This window comes from Elgaria multicarinata, chromosome 1 (genome assembly GCF_023053635.1).
Source record: "Elgaria multicarinata webbii isolate HBS135686 ecotype San Diego chromosome 1, rElgMul1.1.pri, whole genome shotgun sequence".
Lineage (NCBI taxonomy): Eukaryota > Metazoa > Chordata > Lepidosauria > Squamata > Anguidae > Elgaria > Elgaria multicarinata.
In genome coordinates, this window is record NC_086171.1 from 169,489,546 (window position 1) to 169,514,720 (window position 25,175).

General features: G+C 41.4%; 1 protein-coding gene across 1 annotated transcript in view; it reads left to right on the plus strand.

Moving 5' to 3' along the window:
* Positions 1-3,527: 3,527 nt before the first annotated feature.
* The window catches only part of CR1 (complement C3b/C4b receptor 1 (Knops blood group)), a 241,277-nt gene continuing 219,629 nt past the window's right edge, over positions 3,528-25,175 (plus strand). The window contains 4 exon segments of the mRNA XM_063139395.1: positions 3,528-3,859; positions 7,831-8,019; positions 9,024-9,212; positions 9,977-10,073. Of these exon segments, the coding sequence (XP_062995465.1) occupies positions 3,787-3,859; positions 7,831-8,019; positions 9,024-9,212; positions 9,977-10,073 (548 nt within the window). The 5' untranslated portion in view covers positions 3,528-3,786.

Below are 25,175 nucleotides of genomic sequence, written 5' to 3' on the forward strand. Positions count from 1 at the left end.
GTACAGTGATAAGTCAGAAGGGTGTTTGGGGCTTATTTCATCTCGGGGCATCAGTTTAAATTTCAGTGGAAGAGCTGCAAATTTCAAAAAAGGGTAAATTCTCAATGACAAAGCTAAAGATATATACCAACTTCAAATATAACCTAATGGGATCTGAGCTGGCGGTGACCAAACAAGAAAGAGGTCTTGGGGTTGTGGTGGACAGCTCGATAAAAATGTCAACCCAGTGTGCAGCCACTGAAGAGAAGGCAAACTCCATATTAGGCATTATAAGAAAAGTAATTGAGAATAAAACTGCCAGTATCATGCTGCCTTTACGCAAATCTATGGTGCGACCACACTTAGAATACTGTGTACATTTCATCACAACACACACACACACACAGTATATTATATTATATTATATTATTTATTACATTTTTATACCACCCAATAACCAAAGCTCTCTGGCCGGTTCACAAAAATTAAAACCATAATAAAACAACCAACATGTTGAAAGCACAAATACAAAATACAGTATAAAAGGCACAACCAAGATAAAACCATGTAGCAAAATTGATATAAGATTAAAATACAGAGTTAGAACAGTAAAATTTAAATTTAAGTTAAAATTAAGTGTTAAAATACTGAGAGAATAAAAAGGTCTTCAGCTGGCAACGGAAGGAGTACAGTTTAGGCGCCAGGCGGACCTCTCTGAGGAGCTCATTCCACAATTGGGGTGCCACAGCGGAGAAAGCCCTCCTTCTAGTAGTCACCTGCCTCACTTCCTTTGGCAGGGGCTCACGGAGAAGGGCCCCAGTAGATGATCTTGAGGTCCGGGCAGGTACATATGGGAGGAGGCGTTCCTTCAAATAACCTGGCCCCAAACCATTTAGGGCTTTAAATGTCAATACCAGCACTGGTAAATGTCAAGAGCACCCCCAAACTACGGACTTGATCCTTTAGGGAGAGTGCAACCCCATTCAGGACAGGGCAAACATCACCTCACCGGACAGATGAACCACCCGCTAACAGTACCTCCGTCTTGTCTGGATTGAGTCTCAGTTTCTTAGCCCTCATCCAGTCCATTACTATGCCCAGGCACTGGTTCAGAACAGTCACTGCCTCACCTGGGTTGGATGAAAAGGAAAGGTAGAGCTGGGTATCATCCGCATATTGATGACACCTCAGTCCACATCTCCGGATAACCTCCCCCAGCAGCTTCATGTATATGTTAAACAGCATAGGGGATAAGATAGAGCCCTGTGGAACCCCATGGCTTAGGAGCCACGGCACAGAGCAATAATCCCCCAGCACCACCTTCTGGAATCGGCCATCCAAGTTGGAGCGGAACCACTGCAACGCAGTACCTCCAACTCCCAGCTCAGACAACCTATCCAGAAGGATACCATGGTCGATGGTATCGAAAGCCACTGAGAGGTCCAGGAGAACAAACAGGGTCTTACTCCCCCTGTCTCTCTCCTGGCAAAGGTCATCCCACAGGGTGACCAAGGCAGTTTCCGTTCTAAAACCAGGCCTGAAACCCGATTGAAATGGATCTAGATAATCTGTTTCATTCAAGAGAGCCTGGAGTTGTCCTGCAACCACCTGCTCAAGTACCTTGCCCAGGAAAGGGATATTAGCCTGTAGTTGTTAACATCCTCCAGGTTAGGCTTCTTCAGGAGTGGTCTAATTACCGCCTCTTTTAAAGAGGCCGGCACCACTCCCTCTCTCAAGGAGGCATTTACAACCTCCTGGACTCTTTCATAGAGCTCTTTAATAGAGCTGAAAGAAGTGCAGGAAGGGGCAACTAACATGATTAAGGGGCTGAAGCATCTCCCCTATGAGGGAAGGTTACATCAACTGGGATTGTTTAGCTGTGAAAAAAGGAGGCGAAGGGGTGACATGATAGAGGCATACAAAATTATACATGGTGTGGAGAATGTGGATAGGGAGACATTTTTCTCCCTCTCTCAAAATATCAGAACTGCGGGTCATCCCATGAAGCTCATTGATGGGAGATTCAGGACAAGTAAAAAGAAGGACTTCTTCACACAGAGCATAGTTAAATTATGGAATTCACTATCACAAGATATAGTGATGGCCATCAGTTTGGCTGGCTTTAAAAAGGGGTTGAATAAATTCCTGGAGGCGAAGGATATCAATGGCTACTAGCCCTGATGGTTGTGTGATACCACCAGTATTCGAGGCAGTGTGCACCAATTGCTGGGGAACATGGGTGGAAGGGTACTGTAGCACCATGTCCTGCTTTGTTGGTCCCTGGCCACTGTGTGAACAGAGTGCTGGCAAGATGGACCCTTGGTCTAATCCAGCATGGCACTTATGTTCTTATGAAAAGTGGAATAGTTAAATATATTGTCATTTCATAATTTATTTTCTCTCCAAAGAACAGGAACTTATGCATACTACCACAGAGATCATATCTAACATTTATAAAGTGCCTATTTTTCGAAGGATATTAGACATATTAGACGATAAGACAGCCTCTGCTCACAATCTACAGACACATAACAAAAGGAAAAAGGAATGAGGACAGAAGAGGAAAGAAAGCATAATAGCAACTACACCTTCACTGAACTATGCTGAAGTGGTGTTGTATGTCCAGGCATTGATCTCATACAAGAATCAGCTACCAACTCAGTTTGGGTTTTGTCCTTTCAAAAAAAAAATAATTGTGTATCTGGGTGACTTTCACTGTGGCTGTGAATCCTGGGCTTGCCATTTGTGTAATTGCACTCAGGTTGTTATACTAATCTCATGGAAATAAATAATTATTCACAGGCTTTCAGAGCCCAAGATGGGGGTATCAGCAAATGCCAAAGTTTATGAAAAATCTTTTGGAAAACCTGGGTGGGAGCAGGGAGAAGAGAATGCAAAAATCAGCCCTATGAGGATTTAGCATGTTGTCCAATGACCAGGGAATGCTGAACCTTGGGGGGTGGGAGTAGAAAGCAGGTTGAAGGGGGAATGGAATGGCTAGTCCTGCTTGTGTATACAAACAGCAACACAATTTCCATTGATTTTAGTGAGAGTTAAGCATTAACTCTGGATTGTGATTGTGAATTAATAGAAAAGACCTCTAGAGATCCTCAGAATGTTTTTTCCAAGTATTGGTAGTTTGGGACACTCCAATTTTTAGAACCCAGTGGCTCAGCAAAAGATGACTTTCAGTGTCATCCAATGGAATTCTACAGGGTCCCATTTAAGTTCACATCTAAGTTCATTCATTCAATCATTCATTACAATTCATTCATACAAGTTGTATCATCCTCTCAAATCCGTCTTCTTAGCGTAGCTAGAATTTGGAGCCTGGACTTTGGGTGTGGCTAGAATGCAGGGACTTTCGGATTCCCGAAAACGAGAAAGTGGTAATTTTTTGGGTGTGTTTTACACAGCAACATTTGGAAGCCTAGCAACGAACCACAAAAGCTTTCGTCAGTCTCCGGGAAAACAGCGCAATAACTGGGAGGGACGAGAGTTTTGTTTTGTTTTTTTTAAAAAAAAAAAAAAGATCAGAAAAACGGAAATCGACCATTACAAGCAATTGTCACTTTCACACTGCTCTGAGCCAAGAAAACTAGCGTCCTGGAGATCTCGCTTTCCGGTCAAAACTCCGTGAACTTCCCCGAGGGATAGCCCTAAGGTTTGTCCTGAACGTGCCTGGATCTTGCTCTGCGGGGGCCCCCGTTTCTGGGCCTGCGCCCCGGCGTCTGCGGCTCTCCCACATACTCGCGCAACCTTCCTCGCAAGCATTCCTCTCTTGAAGGGCGGGTCCGGGGCGTGCCAATGGTTGGGTTCCCGTTGTTCAGCCTTGATCCGAGACTCCTCGCGTTGTTTTCACTTCTCTCCGGAATTCGAGGTAAGTAAATGAAGGGAGATGGATGCTGCGGCGACTTGAGGGAAGGATTGCTGCCCCTTTGATCCCCTGGTAGCCCCAAGCTTCCTATCCAAATATTGTTCCTTCCCCACCTGATGGGAGGGGCTTCCTCTTTCTCCTTCCCTTGATCCTCACGGGCAGAACGCATTAAATTCAGTGGGACTTACTTCTTAGTGCTCATGTACAGGATTACACTAAAAGTCATGAGTAGGAGAGTTCCCATTGATTTCACTGAGAGTGAAGCATGACTATCTTTTACAGGATTGTAATCTTTAAAGGTGATGTATTCTGGTATTACAAAATCATCTAAAAATTGGAATATCCAAAGCATCAACGTTTGGAAAAGGCATTCTGCTCATCCCTAGAGCTCTTTTCTACTATTCCACATACCTAAATAAAGCCCTGATGAGCCTTGACTCAAATTACATATATATATATTTGTTTCTAGAGCCATTTCCCTTATGTTAGGGGTATCGCTTTCCCAATGTTAGTCAATGAGCTTTTTTGCTGGTTTGAAATTTGAACTACCATAGTATTTATCAGATTTAGTTATATGCTTTCAAGTCAGCTTTAACTTATGGTGGCCCTATAAGTCGAAGCCAACGTAAAGGCACATAACTAACTAAAACTGGTAAATACAAATTCACCAGATTAAGATACTGAAAATAAGGAAGTTATTGTAAGGAAAAGGAGTTCTAAAGTTTTCAAACAGCACTTCATTTGAAGAATATACCTGGTTATTCAAGTGCATCTTAGAGATACGCATACTGATCGACCTCATTTATAACTGACAGAAATGTTAGGAAGGTGTTTTCAAACAATCACGTTTAGGGCAAAATGTGATTCTGGGGCAGTTTGCTTAGGACAGCATTTAAGTATGCTCTGTATCATTTGATTCAGAAAGAGATGGTGAATCCTTTATAAGCAAAACATGGATTTCTTACTGCTCAACAGGAAATTAGCTTTTTATCAGAAGATAGGGATAAATGCATTACTAAAAAAAGTAGCTGTATCTGGAGCAGCTGCAGCAAAGACCATGCAAGAACTATTCAAATACCAATGCTATGTGCTGTTGATGAAATATAAATATGACTTATTTATATATTTTTGTTACTGCTGTATTTTTAGAACCATTCCATCAAAACAGCAGTGCATGCTGAAACAGAATTGGACTTTTGGCTGAAAAATAAATACGCATAATTATATGCACCCAAATGCAGCACTCTAGTTGCTACATTACATTGTAACATCTTTAAAGGACCCTCATTCATAATTTCATAGAACAAAGTTCCACTGTGCTTAATTTATTAGTTTCCATTTGCTAATGGAAACTTAACAGGAAGATGGGCCAAGATGTGTGATGCTTGGATACAGAGGAGGGTGAGTATGTAGAATGGGGAAGATGTGGCATTGCTGCCGCATTCTTATTAGATACAAACATTGGGGCAATATGAGTAACCTTGGCAACAGCCTCTCAGGCTGACAACGCTCAGCAGTTTGTGGTGAGCACCATGATGCTTGGGTGATAAGTCTATGGTCATAGCAGTTGGCATCACGCCACTGTTTCCAGGGCTCAGCTCCTATGGCAAAATTAATTAGTATAAAGCACTGTGACTTTTCTCTAAAGTTTTCTCTTCTTTTCAATGGCTTTTTTTTTGGGGGGGGTGTCTTTACAGCCAATCAGAAAATTATTTAGAGGTTAGGTCTACCTGCAAGACTCTGCTGCAAATTGAAAAAGAACTCTCCAATTCCTTCCAAAGTGATGCTCATTGTGAAAAAGATCTGTTAACAGACTGCTCATGGTTGAGTAGGTCCTACAAAGTTCATAATTTGGACAGCCATAAGCATGGTCCAATTAAGAGAAATTTGACTTGAGCCAAAACAGGAAAGTTTGGCCTTATCAAAGGAGATTACTCAGCAGCTTTAGGTCACCTAAGCAAGGCTGGATTTAGCATTAGCAAATCAATCAAAACTGCATATATGCAAAAAGGCTCAAGGCAGGCAAGAGGTAAAACATACAAGAAACCAACCCTGAAGTTAATTCCATTCCTGATTAAGAGTCAATGAGGTCAGTGTTCTTTTCAGCCAATCAGACAATTATTTAGAGGCTCGGTCTACCTGCATAACAAGACTGCACCTTTATTATGAAAGAACTGTATACAAATGTAATCATCATCATCATTTGTCCATCTCCTTCCAATGAGATGCATTATTGTGAAAAAGATATGTATGTTGGGGAACAAAAGATAAGATTTTGCATATTAATAAACTCCACAGTGGATGATGTTGATGATGAAACATAAGGCTGGGTTCAGATGACACGATAAGCAACGGTTGCTTAATTAGGCAGCCATCAGTTGAGTTGCTTATCGTGTTGTCTGGTGGGCAATGGACATAAGACGGTGCACTATTTTAGCGAAATAAGCAATGGAGAAAACAAGGGGCTGCTCCGTTGACTATCTGAACACCTGTTGCTTCGCATGTCATCTGGCAGGCCCTGTTGACTAATTTTGTGTGTTGAGTGTGCTATTTCGGCAGCCTACAGAGTTCCCGGGCAAGAGTGGCCAAAACCACGCTGGTGACCCTGCTACAGCCAGCACAACTTGCAGACGTTGCTGGGATAGTACTGGGAGACCTGAGGAGAGGGAGGAGGTGGTGGGAAGAATGTCACTCAAGCATCGTGTTAACTATTAATCCACTCAATGGGAGCCTCAACTGCTTGATGGGGGCAGGGCAAGATGTTGTCTGAGGAGTACCTGAACAATAACTAACTGTGGCTGGGTTCAGACAACATTCTAACCAATGGTGTTTTAAGTAGTCAACTATCAGTTGAGTGGGCAACAGTTGGTTATTGTGTTGTCTGTTGGGCAGAAATCACCCAATGGTTGACTATTTACCCAAAATAACCAACTGAAATAACCAACACTCTGCAGAGTTGACTATCTGCACAACCGTTAGTGTGTTGTCCGTCAGGTTCAGTGGACTATTTTGCAGGGTTGAGTGGACTATTTCGGTTGGTTACAAAGTTCCCAAATAAGAGTAGCCAAAGCTGCTCTGCTACAACTGGCACAACTTGCAGCGGCTTCTGGGATAGTACTGGGAGCACTGAGAGAGGAGGAAGAGTGGGGAAAGGAGTGGGGGCTGTGTCAATCAAATGCCGCAGCCCTATCCACTCCACAGTTGTGTAGGAACAAGTTGCGTGGGGGAGGTACCCACAAAATAACCAACTGTGAGTTGCCTATTACCCTCTCCGTTAACTAAAGTGTCATCCAAACATGGCCAAGATATTCTAGGGAGCACTGTTAAGCTACATCCAAATATAGAGGTTCATCATAGTGACACAAATATCTGTGTCCTCCTAACATTTTTCTGCTGCTTAAGAACTTAAGAAGAGTTTCTGCTGGATCAGAACAAAGTCTTGTCTAGTATAGCATTCTGTTCCCACAGGGGCCAACTAGCTGGGTTTGGGAAACTCACAAGTAGGCCTTGAGCACAATAGCATCTTGCCACTGCATCACCTGGCCACCTGTTTGCTAGCCACACAAATAAATACTACAGTACAGTAGCACAAGCACGATGCCTGCAGGATTGTGTGACTTGGCATAGTTGCTTCACTGTCTTCTATCGTGACCAGGGGCCTTTCCCAACAGCCCCATTGAGGGAAGGAAACTAGGTGAGCTAACCACTCCAGCTCAGGAACAAGCAACAGTTGAGAGTTTGGATGAGATGCTAGTTTATAAGAGGTTCGAGTGCTTAAAGTGTAGTATAAATGGTTAGCCATTTTTGTAATATCCAATTAAACTGGAATACAGCATTCTGTATCAAGCTGACTGATACTGAACAGAATTATAATATATTTTGCTGTTGATGTTCATTGTAAATCCATAAAAAGAATATTGGAAAACCAAACTAGCTATGCATTGATTACAATCAATAATATCTTCTCATCATAGGTGACTGCGGAGCTCCACCCAAACTGAAAAATGCCATCCCTACCACCGAAGCTGATGGCAAAACCTTTGCTCCTTTCCAATCAGTCACCTACAAATGTCTGGAAGGCTTTTATAATATCCATGCAAAATCAGATGTTGTAACATGCCTTCCAGATTCACAGTGGACAGACATGGAAGAGTTTTGTGAGCGTAAGTTTCATTTTTTGCTGTACATGCTTTTGGCTTTTGTATTATATTGAATAATGAACTGGTAAGAGTATTACTAAATTATTTTTTAATGTCTTGTCACTTCAGTCAATGTTGAGATGATTAGAAATTTATTAACAGCCATGTCAGCGGCCATGCACTAGAAAGAGAAAGTGGGTATGCCTCTATCAGACTGGTTTTACAGGATCTGGGTGTAGTTTTAATGCTTAAACTTACATATGATATTCAGACCTGTAAAAATCTGTGAAAAAATAAGTATATTAGGAAATGGTCAACTATCTGTCTTGTCTAGACTGAACTTCAGTTTATCATACCCCACCACCCCATTACTTCAGCCAGACATTGGTTTAGCAGCCTGACCATCTCACCTGAGCTGGATGAAAAACAGAAACTAATCCTATTCATTATGCCTGAAAACTGTACAGGACTATGTGTAAGAGGCATGAGGTTGCACATGGTGGCCACACCTTTAACATCTCTGCACATAGTGGCTCCAGACTCCTTTCCCCTCCCCTTCCCATTTTCCTCCTGTGTTATGTTTTGTAAGCATGAGTGCAGGGATTCCCCTCAACATAAGGCGGTCAGGGGCTTAGAGAACAAGAAAACTCAGGCTCTAATTCTTAATGTTACACTGCTATATTAGGGTGATCATATGAAAAGGAGGACAGGGCTCCTGTTTCTAACAGTTATATTGAAAAGGGAATTTCAGCAGTTGTCACTTGTATACATGCAGCACCTGATGAAATTCCCTTTTTAATACAACTGTTAAAGATACAGGAGCCCTGTCCTCTTTTCATATGGTCACCCTTGTTATATTATATCGTAAAATGACCACATTGTAGTGGGTTTCTTAATTTTTTTACTTGTTGTGATTGACATTGCAGGTAGGCTGTGACATCAGCATTAAAAGAATTAGAAAATCAAAAGTAAAGCCTTCCTTTGATCGATCTTCCTAGGAGAGTTATTCTGTTTGCTTTTGTTGACAGGCAGCTGTAGTAGACCACCAAGGTCCGGATTTGCTAGAAGAAAGCCAACGAACTTTCAGATCTACTATCCAGCAAAGTCCGAAGTGACCTATATCTGCCTTCCAGGTTATAACAGCATTCCTGGAATTAACCCTGTTGTAACCTGTCTGGAGAATTACACCTGGACAGCAGTCCCCAATTTTTGTGAAGGTCAGTATCTTATTGTCACAGTTATCTCCAAGACCACACAGAGCAACTGTCAGTAGATGCATTACTTTAATAAATTGTTTAGGGGCAATTTAAGTGATACTTCCATTCTTCTGTGGGAGTTGGCTTTAGTTTTGAGGAACCGAAAAGATGAATATGCTTTTAATGTGCTTTTAATTTGGTTCGTATAATCTGTTTTATTTCCATATTTTCATTTTTATCTTATATTTGATTTCTCTAGATTGCTAACAGATTAGTTGTGTGCAGCTTTGAGTGCTTCATATTGAGGCAGAAACACAGTATAAAAATGTTTAAAATAAATAAAAGCAATTAGCAATTTACAATATTGAGCCAAATGTTCAGGAATGAAGAATACATTTACTGCCAAAACAACAACAACACCTTTTAAGAATATCTAAAGAAGTGAAAATATAGGTCAGAATTTGTGAAAGACTTGAGCATGCCAAAGATGATTAGTTTCCGTAAGTGCATTAACCCTTTGTTAAATCACAACCAAATACATGTGTGTTTGCACTGGAATATTCTGTCTATATTAGATTATTTTTTTAAAAAAGTCTTTCAATTTTAAGAACAGCTTATCGAACATTGGGGCATGGTACTGCTTTCTGAGAAGGGAGGCAGATCATGAACTTCCTTGTGGCCCTTTGAGCCTGAGCCAGGATACTGAATGAATGATTTTTGTTTGTTTGTTAACGCTGTGTCCATATAACCCTAGCATGCTAATTCTCAATCTTGTTTTCTGCTAGGAAAAACATGTGGTGATCCAGGAAAACCAGAAAATGGTGAAGTTTTTGGAACTAATTTCCTGTATTTGGCAAAAGTAAATTTCACCTGCAAAGATGGGTATGTGTTGAGTTGGCTCTATTGACAAAACGTAATTCTGATTTAAAGCTTATGGGCTGAATCCAGATTTATTCATACCTAGACTAAATCAATAATTGTAATCAATGAAATGAACAACAGAACAAATCCATAGTCTACCTGGCTTTTAAATATACTGTCAACAATAAGAGAACAGGAAAGTCCAACAAAAGTACCTTAGTTTAGATCCAGGATCTGTCTTCTGCAAGAGGAGGGGCTTGGCTTGTAGAAGTTTTGGGAATCAACCATCCCTAGCTCACCCCATTCAGTAGGGTGTTCTAACTCCCTGTATAGCATTTTCAGGGTGCTTGGAGGGGCTGCCATGGGAAGGAGGGGCCATGGAATTCTACATCCACCAGTGCAGTTAATGCAGCTTAGATCTGGATCCAATCCATTGTTTTAGGGCGCAACATTGTGTATATTTATTTAGACAGAAAAAGTCCTACAACTTCCAGCATCCCCCAGACAGCATTCCCTCTCACCCCTCACCACCACCACACACACACACACACAATTTAAGAATGTGGCTTGGGCATCGTTGACTTAAGAGGAATTTTTCAAGTTGCCCCAATAGTTTTTAAAAGTTTTCTTGTTCCTGCTTGCAGTAGGAAAGGAGAACTAGGGCCGTTGCTAGACGAGGAGTTAGCCCGGTGTGAGTCCCGGGCTCCCTGCTGTGCATCCAGATGACGTGCAGGGGATCCCGGGATCAGGCCGGGCTAAGTCCTCCCTTGACCCAGGATAACCGGATCTGCTTATGGCCTGGCTTTTCCGCAGCCCCGGGGTGAGGCCGGGGCTGCAGAAGGTCTAGCTACTTCCGTGGCTTTTCCCGGCTGCTCACTTACTCGTGAGTAGCCGGAAGAAGCCACGCACTGGGCACAGCATTCCATAGGAGCGCTGTGCCCATTGGGCCGGGGGGGGAATCACAGGGGGGAGATGGGGGCCGGGGGAAAGAGCGGACCCAGCAGGAGAGATGGGGGGGGGAAGAGCGGAGCCAGGGTGGGGAGATCACAGACAGGGGGGGACGGAGGGGGCATTGGACATGGCAGGCAGGTGATCGGGTGGGCATGGCGAGTGGGCTGGCGAGCGGGCAGGGGGGCATCAGACATGGCGGACGGGGGGGAGAAGAACGGGGCCAGGGCATGGCGAGCGGGGGATGGGCATGGCGAGCAGGGGGAGGACGGGCGAGTGAGCAGGCAGCGGGGGCATCAGGCATTGTGTGGGGGAAATCAGGGGCAGGGGAGCGGGGAACCCTTTATTTATTTTTTTAAAAAAACACTTACTCTTCCGTTGGTGCACTCCTGCACACATGGCCCTTTAAGTAAAAAAAAATGGAGGACGCGACGGGGCTTTCTCTTATCCCGTCGTGTGTTACGTGTAGAAAAGGGCGACGGCCCACGCTAGCTGTAGCGCGGTGGCGCCCCTACTCCCCACCGGATTATCAGGTAGGTCTAGCAAGGCCCTAGGAAAGGTAAATGAAGAAGAGTGAAGAAAGTCTCATGGTTTTGATTTATTTCCCAGTGTTTATCCTTATGTGGAGGAGAAATGTTATGGTAGAAATTTTCAAATCATTTATTTCTAAAACTAGGGCTAGATCTGCAGTACTACTTTATAGCCACATCGAAGTGCACCGATAACTTTTGGGGCACATTACATTCTATCTACTGCTTTCATAGTGTTATTTCCTCCTTTGTATTCCACATTATCCAAAAAACCACAACAAATGTCAATGTGTCCTACGAGGTATAAATGTGCAAGAGGGATATGGCGTTACCATAATAGGATCGTAATGACTTGACCCAAGGTGTAGATCGCCTTGCCTTTGCTCCAGGCCTGCCTCAAACCATCCAGCACTGAAAATACAATTTAAATGGTACACTTCTAATCTGGTTCTCTGAGCTTCCTTGACAAATCGTTCACAAATAAACTGCTGGGAAGATGGCAAGCAAATACACACACACACAAACCCTGCTAACAAGTAATGAATATATTATATATTTATTTTATTTTTATTTTATTTATTACATTTCTATACCGCCCAATAGCTGGAGCTCTCTGGGCGGTTCACAAAAATTAAAACCATTCAAAGTATAAAACAACAGTATAAAACCATAATATAAAATACAATATAAAAGCTCAACCAGATAAAAACAGCAGCAATGCAAAATTACAAATTTAAAACCATGTTATTTAAAATTTATAGATTGTTAAAATGTTGGGAGAATAAAATATACTTTCTGTGGAGCGTAATGCTCCACTAACCACTTTTTAAAAAAGAGTTGTTAGTGAGTAATGCACTCAGGGAGTGGAGATACACCAAAGGAAACAGATTGCAATCAGAGCTGTGTGCTCAACTGCCTTAAATTATAGGCCTGTTTAGCTCTGTTCCATTCTAATCACAATATTTACTACATGGTGTCCCTTACATACCACTGTTTGACAGGGCTGGCACCAGCCTTTGCCTTCTGGCAACTTTACCTAATGAAGCTCATAACTATGGCTGGTAATGGCAGAGGGGAACAAGCTGTATGGACTAAGAAAATGTACTAGAAGCGATTGCATTGTCATAGGGAATTCTAGGCTTAGCAAGGTAGGAGGCAGTGTGCCCTGTTTCTGACTAAGCCTCAGTCATCAAGTGAGAATCAACACGACATTCATTTTTGGTCAGTGGGCCTCTTCATTGGTCTGAGACCTAGCAGTTGCCTAAGGCTGTAATCTTGTACACATTTAGCCAGTGTAGAATAGTGGTTAGAGTGTTGGGCTGGGAGTCAGGAGATCCAGGTTCTAGTCTCCACTCGCCACGGAAGCTCACTAGATGTCTTTGGGCCAGTCACAGACTCTCAGCCCAACCTTCCTCACAGGATTGCTATTGTGAGGATAAAATGGAAAGGAGGAGGATTATGTATGCTGCTTGAGGTTCCTTAAGCAGGAAAAAGGTGGGATATAAATGTAATAAATAAAAATAATCCTAACCTCTGATGCCTTCTTAATATATTTAGAAGAGATAAGTGCTATATTTAACTGTGGGTATTTTATCTAGGTAGTAGCCAATCTATCTCACTTGGCTACAGGTGAAGATCTGCTATGGGGAGTAACTACCCCAGAGTTAGTTTCTAATATAGGAACAACTTTATTGGGGTAAATGTTTTAAAGATTGTACATGCAAACTCTTACATATCAGCATTTTAATCTTCCAGGAATATTTCTCAGGCCATTAATTCTTTTAAAACCCTCTTAATCTGAGCTAACACTTCACAAAGGTCTTTGCCTGATCACAGAAAACTATTTCAAAAGTATGAATTCTTAAAGGAACTACAGAAGAATGAAATCTTGTTCCTGTTAAGTAGAAATATTAATGGGATCACCTTTTATCTTTTTCTTTAGGTACAGATTAATTGGCTCACCTTCAATCCAGTGTGTACTGAACAAAACTGATGTTGAATGGGAACCGGAGCCTCCAAAATGTCTAAGTAAGTTTCTCATAGTGGTTTTGTACTGGTACTCACTACTTCAGCATGGTACTTGAATGCTTCATGCTGCAATCCTATACCCACTTGCCTGGGAGCAAGTTCCACTGAACTAAATTGGGCTTTGCTTTCAATATGTGTGTATAAGATTGCACAGAACATCTTTTCTTCTCACAGTTTACTAGTATTTATTTCTTATTGACTTTTCGTCTGGCTGTGACATCTTTAAGTTATCCCTAGGCCCTGTTCACATGATGCATGAAGGTGGGAATCTGTGGCTTGATTCAGCCTACTTTGAAACACATAAAACAGTTGCTCATGAAGAAAAAACTATCCTGGCCATTGGGTACAGGACATAGAAGGTTGGTGGGTTCGTGTTTGGCCATACCTAACTTATGCATTGTGGTTCTGTTGAAGGACAGCTGCTTTAGCCTGGATTGACATGTAAATTGCACTTTGAACTGACTTCTGGAGAACGCCATGTTTCTGTATCAGTGTTATTGAGCTTCTGCATCCAGGACAGGTTTAAGGTTATCCAAAGGTTTACGTGACATGGGATGAATACATGTTACAATTATTCATGCTAGGAAAGGCTAAATGCTAAACATAAGTTTATGGTGATTCTCAATTGCACTATATCATATTCAAAGTACTAAACTTGTTCTCATCAAGGAAATCAGTTGTCCAATTGTTTTAGCGAAAAGCTTAGAACTGAAATGTTCATTGATATTGATGAACTCTTTTTCTGTGTTTCAGAGATCACTTGCTTTTCTCCTCCTCGTGTCACTAATGCATCACATGATGGAGGAAGTAATGGAAATTTTACCTATAATTCAACAGTAACATATAAGTGTGATCGTGGCTTTTCACTCATGGGAGAGGCTTCTGTTCATTGTACAACTGAAGATAACATAAGTGGAGTCTGGAGAGGCCCTACTCCTAAATGTAAAGGTAAAAAAAGTCTCTCTCGAGTGAGAGAAAATCAATTAACTGAAGGACTTCCCATGATTTCAAAAAGACTATGCAGTCTTTTAATAATGGTCCTCTAACAAATTCTGCTGATAAAAACATGGCAAAAGGCAGGTATTAATAATTATAAGATACTATTTAATCAAACTGAAATGTGTGGGGAAAGCCAGAGGGTATATTCCCAAAGTTGCAAAAAGAAAAAAAGATAGGTAAGAAAGAGTCATCACAGAAGTGTATTGGGCTGGATCCAGAGATGCACTAATGAAGGAAAATATATGGGTGTTTTTCCATGGAAGACATTGGGTGATGTTGTGGAAGACTTTGTGCAAGAGATTGTATAGTGCCTTGCACAAATGGAACCATGCCTCTGAATTATAGTTCTCTTTTCTGAAGCAAGGAAGGATCTTGTACTGGGGAAACTTCCAGATAGAAGGCTCTAATGTTTATCAAAAGGCATTGTACAGTGAATCCATCTTTTCTTCCCGAATGGATTTTTTTTTCTGGTAAGAAAACCTATCAATAAAGCAGGGAGGAAACATAGGAGGGTTATAAACTGAAGACGATGTCATCTAGATCCCCTATAAAATTCGATGAATGAGATAGGGTGATTGTGCAAAAAAAGTATTGTCTGGTCAGAAAAAGGCCTTCTGGCCACGGTGACACATGCCTTAGTTACATTCCGATTGGATTACTGTAACGCACTCTACGTGGGGCTGCATTGGAAGAGTGTTCGGAAATTCCAGCTGGTTCAAAGAGCTGCAGCCAGATTGTTGACCGGGGCTGGTTACAGGGAGCATACAACTCCCCTGTTAAAACAGCTCCACTGGCTTCCCGTCTGTTTCCAGGAACAAGAACGTATGTTCTTTCACATTTGAAAGAACGTATTCTCCCTTATGAGCCTGCCCGTGCTTTGAGATCTTCTGGAGAGGCCCTTCTTTCAGTCCCACCTTCTTCACAGGCACGCTTGGTGGGAACATGGGAGAGGGCCTTCTCGGTGGCTGCTCCGGTGCTCTGGAACTCTCTTCCCGGGGAAGCTAGGCTGGCTCCCTCCTTGATGGGCTTTCGGAAGCAGGCTAAAACTTTTTTGTTCCAGCAGGCCTTTGGAGAATAGTCTGGCCCTCCATCTATGTTAATGTCTTATAATTTTGTTGTGTATTTTAAATGTTTATGGTTTTGTTCCCCCCCCCCCCCCGTATATTTTAAACTTTGTAAGGCCGCCTTGAGGCCCAGCATTGGGCAAAAGGCAGGATACAAATAAATAAATATAATAATAATAATAATAATAATAATAATAATAATAATAATAATAATTCTGCATGTAGAAGAGGTCTTCTTCTTGCAGAAAGACAACTCTGTATTCTACCTGTATTTTTTGTGTATAGCAGAAATATAGTTTTTTCATTAGATGAGTGACTAGCACTCACTACTGCAGCATGGGACTTGAACTATGGGAGGCACCCAAGGCTATGCAGGTTGAACCCAAATTGTAACTGCTCCTCATGCCAGCTTCAACCCTTCAGAACCTGGGCTAAAAGTGGCAGGAGGAGCAACCATGTCCAGAGTGTTTTGCAAACTACTGATGCAAAGAGGAGAGGCATTGCTGCTACTCTTACAGGACAGTCGGAACAAAAGAACCCACCAGATATTTCAGGAAAGGGTTCGTGTTGAAAGCTTTTCTTAAAAAAGGTTTTTATTACATTTCTTTGCTCATTGTCCCCCTCATATATATCTTCTCCTTTCTCTTGTTATCTTTAGTTGCTTTCTTGTTATCTCTCCTCTGCCCATGTTTTCTTCTGTTTAAACCTCCATTTCCTTCCTCTATTTCTTTGTGCTTACTCTCTTGCTGACTCTTTGAGTGGAATTCACTGCCTCTTGATGTCCGCCTTTCCCTCCTTGCAGTTATACTGTAAGTACTGTATAGCACCTAGGTGATGAGGACTTTATAAATGTCCACTTTTTAATGTCCACTTTTTTAAACTTTTGTAAACCGCCCAGAGAGCTTCGGCTATGGGATGGTATATAAATTTAATAAATAAATAAATAAAATTAGCTACCTTTGACTGGGATTTTTTGAATATGAAGTTGAGATTGCAAACTAGGTACATTTCAGTTAGACCGTGGATCATGAAAGGTTATTAATATTAGTTAGAAGCATTAGCTGGTGATGGCTTGGCCATCCCTCACTTAGAGCAATTATGGTTGCATGCTAAAAGTATGATGACCGTTATGTCTTAAGCTCAAAGCTGCAATCCTGAACTACATTCAACTTCGCTCTGAATACGTGTGTATAAAATTGCACCCAAAGTCTTTTCTTCTCAGTTTATTTATTTTATTTATTTATTACATTTTTATACCGCCCAATAGCCGAAGCTCTCTTTATTTGACTTTATTTCTTTTACTGACTTTGAGTCTTGCTGAGATGAATTTGTAATCGCTAGGCCCTTTCACATAGCATATTAAGGTGAGAACCTATGGTTGATTCAGCCTACTTTGTGACAACTAAAAATAGTATCCCCTTAAAGAAAAAAATACCCAGGCAATTGGGTACAAGAGATAGGCACAGGTGGGTGGGGTTGGGATTTTTTTTAAGCATTGTCCACACCTACATTATGCATTGAAGTTCTATTGAAGGACAACTGTTTTAGCCCAGAGTTTCCTTTTAAGAGTGATTAGTGACATGTTAAACTGCACTTTGAACTGACCTTCAGAGAATGCCATGTTTCTGTATTGGTGATATTGAGTTTCTGCATCCAGGAAAGGATTAAGGTTATCCAAAGGTTTATGTGACACGGGATGAAAACATGTTTCAATTATTCATGCTAGGAAAGGCCAAATGTTAAGTACAAGAGGTTTGTGGTGATTCTAAATTGCACTGTAACATATTCAAACTACTAAACTTGTTCCCAAAGAGGAAATCAATTGTCCAATTGTTTTAGCAAAAGGCTTAGAACTGAAATGTTTGTTGATATTGATGAACTCTTTTTCTGTGTTTCAGAGATCACTTGCTTTTCTCCTCCTCATGTCACTAATGCATCACATGATGGAGGAAGAGCTGGAACTTTTACCTATAACTCAAGAATAACATATAAGTGTGATCGTGGCTTTTCACTTATGGGAGAGGCTTCTATTCATTGTACAACTGACGATAACTTAAGTGGAGTCTGGAGAGGTCCTGCTCCTGAATGTAAAGGTAAAAAAAAAAAGTCTCTCTTGAGAAATGAGAAGATAAATTAGCTGAAGGATGTGCCATGATTTCGAACTACAGTCTTTTAATAATCTTCTAGCAAATGCTGCTGATAAAAAAAAAAGATGACAAAATGGCAGGTATTAATAATTTTGAGATACTATTTAATCAGACTGAAGTGACTGGTGAAAGCCAGGGATATGGTCCCAAACTTACAAAAAGATAGGTAAGAAAGTGCCACCGTAGAAATGTATTGGGCTGGATCCAGTGATGCACTAGTGGAGGAAATTATGTGTGCTGTTCCATGAAAGACTAATCAATGGTTGTTTCCCATTCTGTTCCTATTAACTCCCCACCCAGTTGATTAGCGTGTCATCCGAACTCAGCCAGTGTCTTCGAAAAGGCCTTCCACTTGCAGAAGGCTGCCCTGATTTAAAGCCTATTGCTGGCTGTGTTCCTGCCAGTAGTATGCTTTAAGCCAGGGCAGTGGAGGAGTGAGGATGGCTTTGGATGGCCTGCGTTCCCCAGAGTCCCCTGGATCAGGCTCATCAGCTACCTCAGGCTGAAGCTACACTAGCTTATTTCCCTGCCACTGGTTTCAAGGGGTGGGGTGGGGTGGGGTGGGGCAGGGTGAGGGGAATTCTTAACAACAACAGTTCATTGGCTAAAAAGCCTAGTAAAGCCCCCCCCCCCCCGGGGCCCATCTCTTGCCCTGGCTAGCCCGGCTTTGAAAATATCAGATGATCCGCCACTTGGCTTCCCTCCCCTTCCAAACACACACTTCAGATTGCTCTGCATGCTATCATAGTTTCTCAGCCTTTTAGACACATGTCTATTTCAACCTTCGAACAAGAAATATGAAAATTCCTTCGAATTTTATCAGTTAAGCTGTTTATTCTTTGCAACCCCATATGCCACCATATGTTTTTATGGTCCTAGATGGATTTAATTTAAAATCTGTAATAAGATAGGTTTTCTAAAAGGTTGGGGAACACTTTGTTGTGGAAAATTGCATGCCATAGAATCTGTATATGCTACTTATTTGTATACTTGCATGCCATAGAATCTGTATATGCCCATCAATTTTAGAATATCTGTAAACCGCCCAGAGAGCCCTGGCTATGGGAGCGGTATATAAGTGAAATAAATAAATAAATTCTCAGAGCTTCATTTAATTAAGAGGTTTTAACATTTAAACACAATCGTGGCGATATTTTGAAAATGATATAGACAAAATGCAAACTGGATAATTCCTGTATTTTAAAAAACTTAAATGTGATTGTATTAGTTTCCAGTGATGATCAGGAAGATTCTGTTTATGGTACAGACAAGATACAATTCTGAAATGACTTTTTCCTGTTACTTTTTTACATAGCCACTGCTATCCTTACCACATCCATGCCTCTCGCTAAAAGACCAATGAAGGAAGGTGTTAATTCCACAGGTGAGTTGAAAGAAAATCCTATGTTTGGAGCCTGCAGGGCTAGTAAGGTAGCATGTACATTTTGGAAATAAATGGATTATTTCAATGTACGCATCTATGATATAGTCTTTTCCTGAATTCAAGTGGATAAAGATAATCCTAAAATTAGCCTTGATCTAGCGATGGATAAGGCAAGATTAGTCTGTACGACAGAGGATTTTATATATATATATAAAGTAGCATCCCAGCTTTACTTTGAAAAAAAGCTGTTCCTTTATTTAATTCTGTGAAAAGTTTGGAACGCCGGCGGGGGAGAATTAAAGAACCAAACTGCACATTCAGAAACAGTATATCATATAGGCTTTCCTTCAAATAGTGAGATGATGATGATGATGATGATGATGATGATGATGATGATGATGATTTTATTTTGTTATAATATCTCTGCAGTCCAGATAGAGGATAAGAATGTGAGGAAGCAATGTAGGCTACACTTTCTGTAGGTCAAGAACTTTTGATTTTGTATGGGTATGGGTGTGTTCGCACAAACAGACACACACACATGCTAGCCAACAAGAATATTCATTGTACAACTTCTCTTGTTTTACATATCCTTGGCAGTATTTATTCATGCTTCCCCTTTTGCTCTGCTGTGCTAAAATGTTTTAATATGAAAGTGGCCATATCCTTCCACGCAAGCAGGCCTTGCATCAAGGTTCGGCATGGTTGCCCATCTGCCGAGGGGGACCCACTGAGGCGAGGTCCCAAATCTGCTCCTCATCACCAGTAGATCAGGAACAGTATCTGTCACTGCTTGCATGTTCATTGGCTCTCTTCCTGACAAGCAAGCAGGTTGTAGCAATGATTTCCCCCCTCTTTTTTATTGTGAATATTATCAAAACAGAACAAAAAATAAACCATGAAAAAAATACATATATAGGAATATCACAATTTTTCCAATTTTCATTTAAAAAAAGGGGGGAGAGTTATGCATAGGTTTCAAGAAAACCAAACCATATATCCATGTATTTATCTGCTCGCAAGTTGTGCCTATTATATAACACTGTGGCGTTACACCCCACAAGTCAATTCCAAATGTATGTCTGCGGTTTGTAAGTCTATGGTTTTTAGAACGTTGGCCTGAGTGGGCGGAGTTAGAATGTCTTGGGAGGGGGGAGGAGTGATATATAAGGGAATGACCGAGGGGATTGAGAAAACTTTTCAGGGGGACTTGTTAGGTACTCTTAGAGTCTGTAGTGCACTCTGTGTTTATGGTACTTAAGTTCTGGGAAATTTGAGAGTCACTGTAGTGAGTGGTGTCTTTAGAGTGTAGTGTGCACGTAGTGGATGTATATTAATCAATACTGATAATAAAAAAAGTTCAAGAGTGATTGTGTGAGAAAAAGGAAAGCACGTATGTGAATGAGTGACAGGATTGTATGAAAGGTTTCAAAAAGGTTTTTAATTGTTTTATTTGAAACAAAGCCTGTGAACTTTTAAAAATAAATTTGATTGTTTTGTTTTTAAACTACCACAAAAAGCCCACTTGTCTGTTTGGCATTTATCATCTTAAGTTTACACATATAACACCCACTCTGACAATCATTCACCTAAGCAGATATAACTCACAGCGCATTATTATATATATTAAAATCCTTCTCCAATTTAAACCCCTTTCTCCACATAGTTTGGAGGAAAGTGGTTTTTATCCCTTGCCTCAGGCGTATCAAGCGGTGGTGCTTGGCTTGAGCAGGGAGTAGCCTCGGCCGGGTCTGTTGTTCAGAGCCTGTGTCGCCCCATAATAAGTGGTGGCAGACGTGAGGTCTGGTGTTCAGAGCCTGTGTCGTGGCAAACACCTCTTCAAATGTTGATAGCGTTGTTAAGTTCTCAATCCATTGCATTATCGGAGGTGAGCATTTGCCCTTCCAACGTGATAGTATAAGTCTTTTAGCTGACATAAGGGCTCTGAAAATCCATTTGCGCTGGTTGTAGCAACGATGAGGAAAGGAGAAGCAGCAGCACGCAGCAATGCTGGTGAGAAGGTAGGTTCACTGAAGGAGAACAGCCTATTGTGGGTGTCTTGCCCAAGAGCTCTCCAAAACCTGGAGCTAGCACTTCATACAACTTCAAATCTGCTGTCGATGTTATTGAATCATAGAATCATAGAATAGCAGAGTTGGAAGGGGCCTACAAGGCCATCAAGTCCAACCCCCTAAAGCATCCCTGACAGATGGTTGTCCAGCTGCCTCTTGAAGGCCTCTAGCGTGGGAGAGCCCACAACCTCCCTAGGTAACTGATTCCATTGTCATACTGCTGTAACAGTCAGGAAGTTTTTCCTGATGTCCAGCTGGAACCTGGCTTCCTTTAACTTGAGCCCGTTATTCCGTGTCCTGCACTCTGGGAGGATCGAGAAGAGATCCTGGCCCTCCTCTGTGTGACAACCTTTTAAGTATTTGAAGAGTGCTATAATGTCTCCCCTCAATCTTCTCTTCTCCAGGCTAAACATGCCCAGTTCTTTCAGTCTCTCTTCATAGGGCTTTGTTTCCAGACCCCTGATCATCCTGGTTGCCCTCCTCTGAACATGCTGCAGCTTGTCTGCGTCCTTCTTGAATTGTGGAGCCCAGAACTGGACGCAATACTCTAGATGAGGCCTAACCAGGGCCGAATAGAGAGGAACCAGTACCTCACGTGATTTGGAAGCTATACTTCTATTAATGCAGCCCAAAATAGCATTTGCCTTTCTTGCAGCCATATCACACTGTTGGCTCATATTCAGCTTTTGATCTACAAAAAATGAAAAATTATGAAAAATTAAGCTGGCTTTGTGCTTCTCTTCACTATGCCTGGATCAACTTGCAGGAGATTTGGGGCTTCTTTAGGTTAAAGGGAAATTGCGTTTACTTGCTTCCTGCTTCTTTTCCACAATTATAATAATCTAAATTACACGGGAGGAGAGGGGTGACCACATGATCTGTAATTGAAAACTTCCCTGCTCATATAGTTAAATAGGACAGGGCCCTCTAGTGGGTATTTCGTAGCGCAAGTTTGTAGAAATCCCAGATATTTCAGAAGAATGGGGATATCCAACGTTAAAAAAAAAATGGAATAAGTGGAGGAAGGAGCAGGAGATATACAGGAGGCTCACAACGTTGTCAAACTGACCTGCAAACTTCCGTGAGTGCCCAGTCACGAGCGTGCTATAAATTACTCGTTTAAAAAAGCCCTTGGTCCAATAAATAATATCTCCTTAAGTAACATGTGAATCTGCATTATAAAAGTGAATGCATATATTGATCTTTTTTAAAAAATATATATATGTATTTTTACTTTAAGGGCCACCGCCTGGAGTCCCGATTGGTATCAGTAAGTTATCTGGAACCATATCTATGGGGGAAAAAACCAATCAACCTTTAGCTGTGTATAAAATCCGTAACAAATGGTACTATAAGTCATTCTGTTATATCTGATAATTATTTGCATTTCTTTGCTATGCGGGGAAGAGGGAGCCCCACAGAATTGAGTAGTGCAGCATAAACAGATTATTTTTTAAAGAAAAAAAAAACTTTAGCCCATTTATATTACCAAGTTCAATGTGATCGTTGCTGACTCCAGTCATTTGGATGCTGCCCCATATGGGGAGCTATTTGTGTGTGGTCCTTCACCTTGTAGAACCTCAGGCTAGTTTCTCCTATAGATGTGTAGTGCTGTACTGAAAATCTGAGGTTTCATGTGGTGAATGCCTATGCCAGGCTTACCCAAATTGATGCCCTCCAGATGTGTTTGACTACAACTCCCATGACTTCCAGTCAGCATGGCCAAACACCCATCACCAGCATGCCTTGATCTCTGTGGGGGCTTGGATTGAAAGCACACTGGAAGTTGTTTTGCTGCTATTTAATATTTTGTGCATTTTAATTCTTATTGTATGTTGCCTTAAGTCTTTTTTTTTTTTGAGAAAAGTCTCTAATACATTAAGATGATGATTTATTTATTGTATTTATTTATTACATTTATACACCGAAACTCTTTGGGCGGTTTACAAAAGTTTAAAACAGTGAACGTTAAAGGTTCATAATCATAAATTTGCCAGTTAGAATTGATATTCTGGTTATTTTTCCTTTCAAATATTATTGGCTGTTTTCTGTAGAACAGGAATGAATGATTGCAATCTAGGTTTTCCGCTTGTTGACATGCAGCACTGTGTTTGTGTATAACACTAAGGCACAGTTTAGTGTTATTAGGATGAGCTACAACAAGCCTCCCTTCTCTTCCTCCAATGCAGCCAAGAGGAGGAATTTGGAAGTTTTCGCTTCCGTTTTAGATTAACTGCAGTAGAACGTAACATCAGAACCCTAAAGGGGGTCAAACTTAATTATGGCTTGTTGAAACAAGCCAGCTTCATAACCCGTGTGATCCCTAAAAGCAATGCCAAATAGCATCAGTTTTGTGATGATGCTTCACTGATAGTTTTCATCACCAGATCTTCTTTTCCCCACCCCACCTATCAGCACTTGCAGTTATGGCTGCTGTTTTTGCTGTTGTTGGCGTTGGCGTTGTTGCTGTTGTTGCATTAATGCAAAAGGGAAAAAGGTAAGCTGGTCATAATGCTTTGGAATAGTATTCTTATTCACCCCATTATCTGTTTCTTCTCTGCAGCCCCTCGGAGACTGATTCATCATTCTTCATTTTTAGACTCCTTAGGGTTTTTCTTACATGTATGTAGGATGTGCGAGGCGTGGTAGTGTAAGGAGAGCTTTTAATGGCATTCTTAAAACTCCACTTCCAACATACTGTAGAGTGTGTGAAATTAAAACTCTCATTAAACAGATAAATCTCTTACATGTGTAGAGCATTCGCTGACCTATAGGGCATCCCTTGCATGCGTTAGAGCTATTGAGTTTCCACTGCACAGCTGAACCATTGAACTTCAGCAAATATGTTTAGTCTTTCTTCTCATTATATGGTTGTGTTTTGCTTCATAGTCTCAATTGCCACTTTTCTTTTTACTGCTATTTAGCTCTTACACTTTGAATCACGAACCCCAAATGTACGAATTTTTACGAAATACAGTCAGGACAAGTAAGAAAGAACACACCTAACTTGAGCCTTCAAAGGTATATGTTTTATTGTGGAATGTCATTTCAAAGCCAGAATCATGCATGTTCCTGCATGTCTCCCCCTCCCTCCCAGCATGGTTTGAGGGGGTTAATATAAAGAAGCCTTAACCGACCTGATGTCCTCCAGATGTTTGGTGGCTTGTCTATACACTGTTTATACTCCGCCGTGGCTGTGCAGTTGCCCTCCGTTGTTTATATGACGCAGCCACCAACTTGCAGCCGTATCGTAATATTCCCCACGTAGCTGCACATTTTCGATGTGACATTTTAACTTTGTCACCGTGGTAGTTTGTCATGTGTCAGTGGTGGCTTCAGTTCAGATTAAGAGAATGGGCATAGTGGGTGGATGCCAGTGCAGGATAGGTGCGAGAATATGTGGTAGGTGGCGGGCTCCAGGCGAGTGGTTACATAAAAGTCTCATTCTGGAATGAAAATAAAGACAATTATTATGTATAATGCATAAATTTATACATTTATGCACAGATGCATAGTTACAGGCTTTCAAAGCTACAATGTTGGTGGCGTTGCCAGAAAACAAACAAAAAATGCTTTTCGAGGGTTTTAGTCAGTCAGTATTTGCTGCCCATTACCACCATGTGACAACAGCTCTGCTCATTTTCCAGCCTGGATAGCCCATGCTTACTCCTGCCATGTAACCCTATCAATGCTGCTTCACAGCAGCAATGCTGCAGGTTTTTTGGGAAATCAGTAGGCAAAATGGCACCATGTAGGCGCCCCCGAGGACCACAACTCCCAGAATTCCTTATCATTAGCTATGGTGGCTAGGAGCATTGGGAGTTGAAATCTAAAACATCTGGAGGACATCAAGTTGAGGAAGGCTGGAATAAAGTGAAACCATGCTGTTATACCGCTGGGTGAACCTCTTACCCTTTTGAGGGCAATTAAGCTGTTTTCCATGCGGATCCT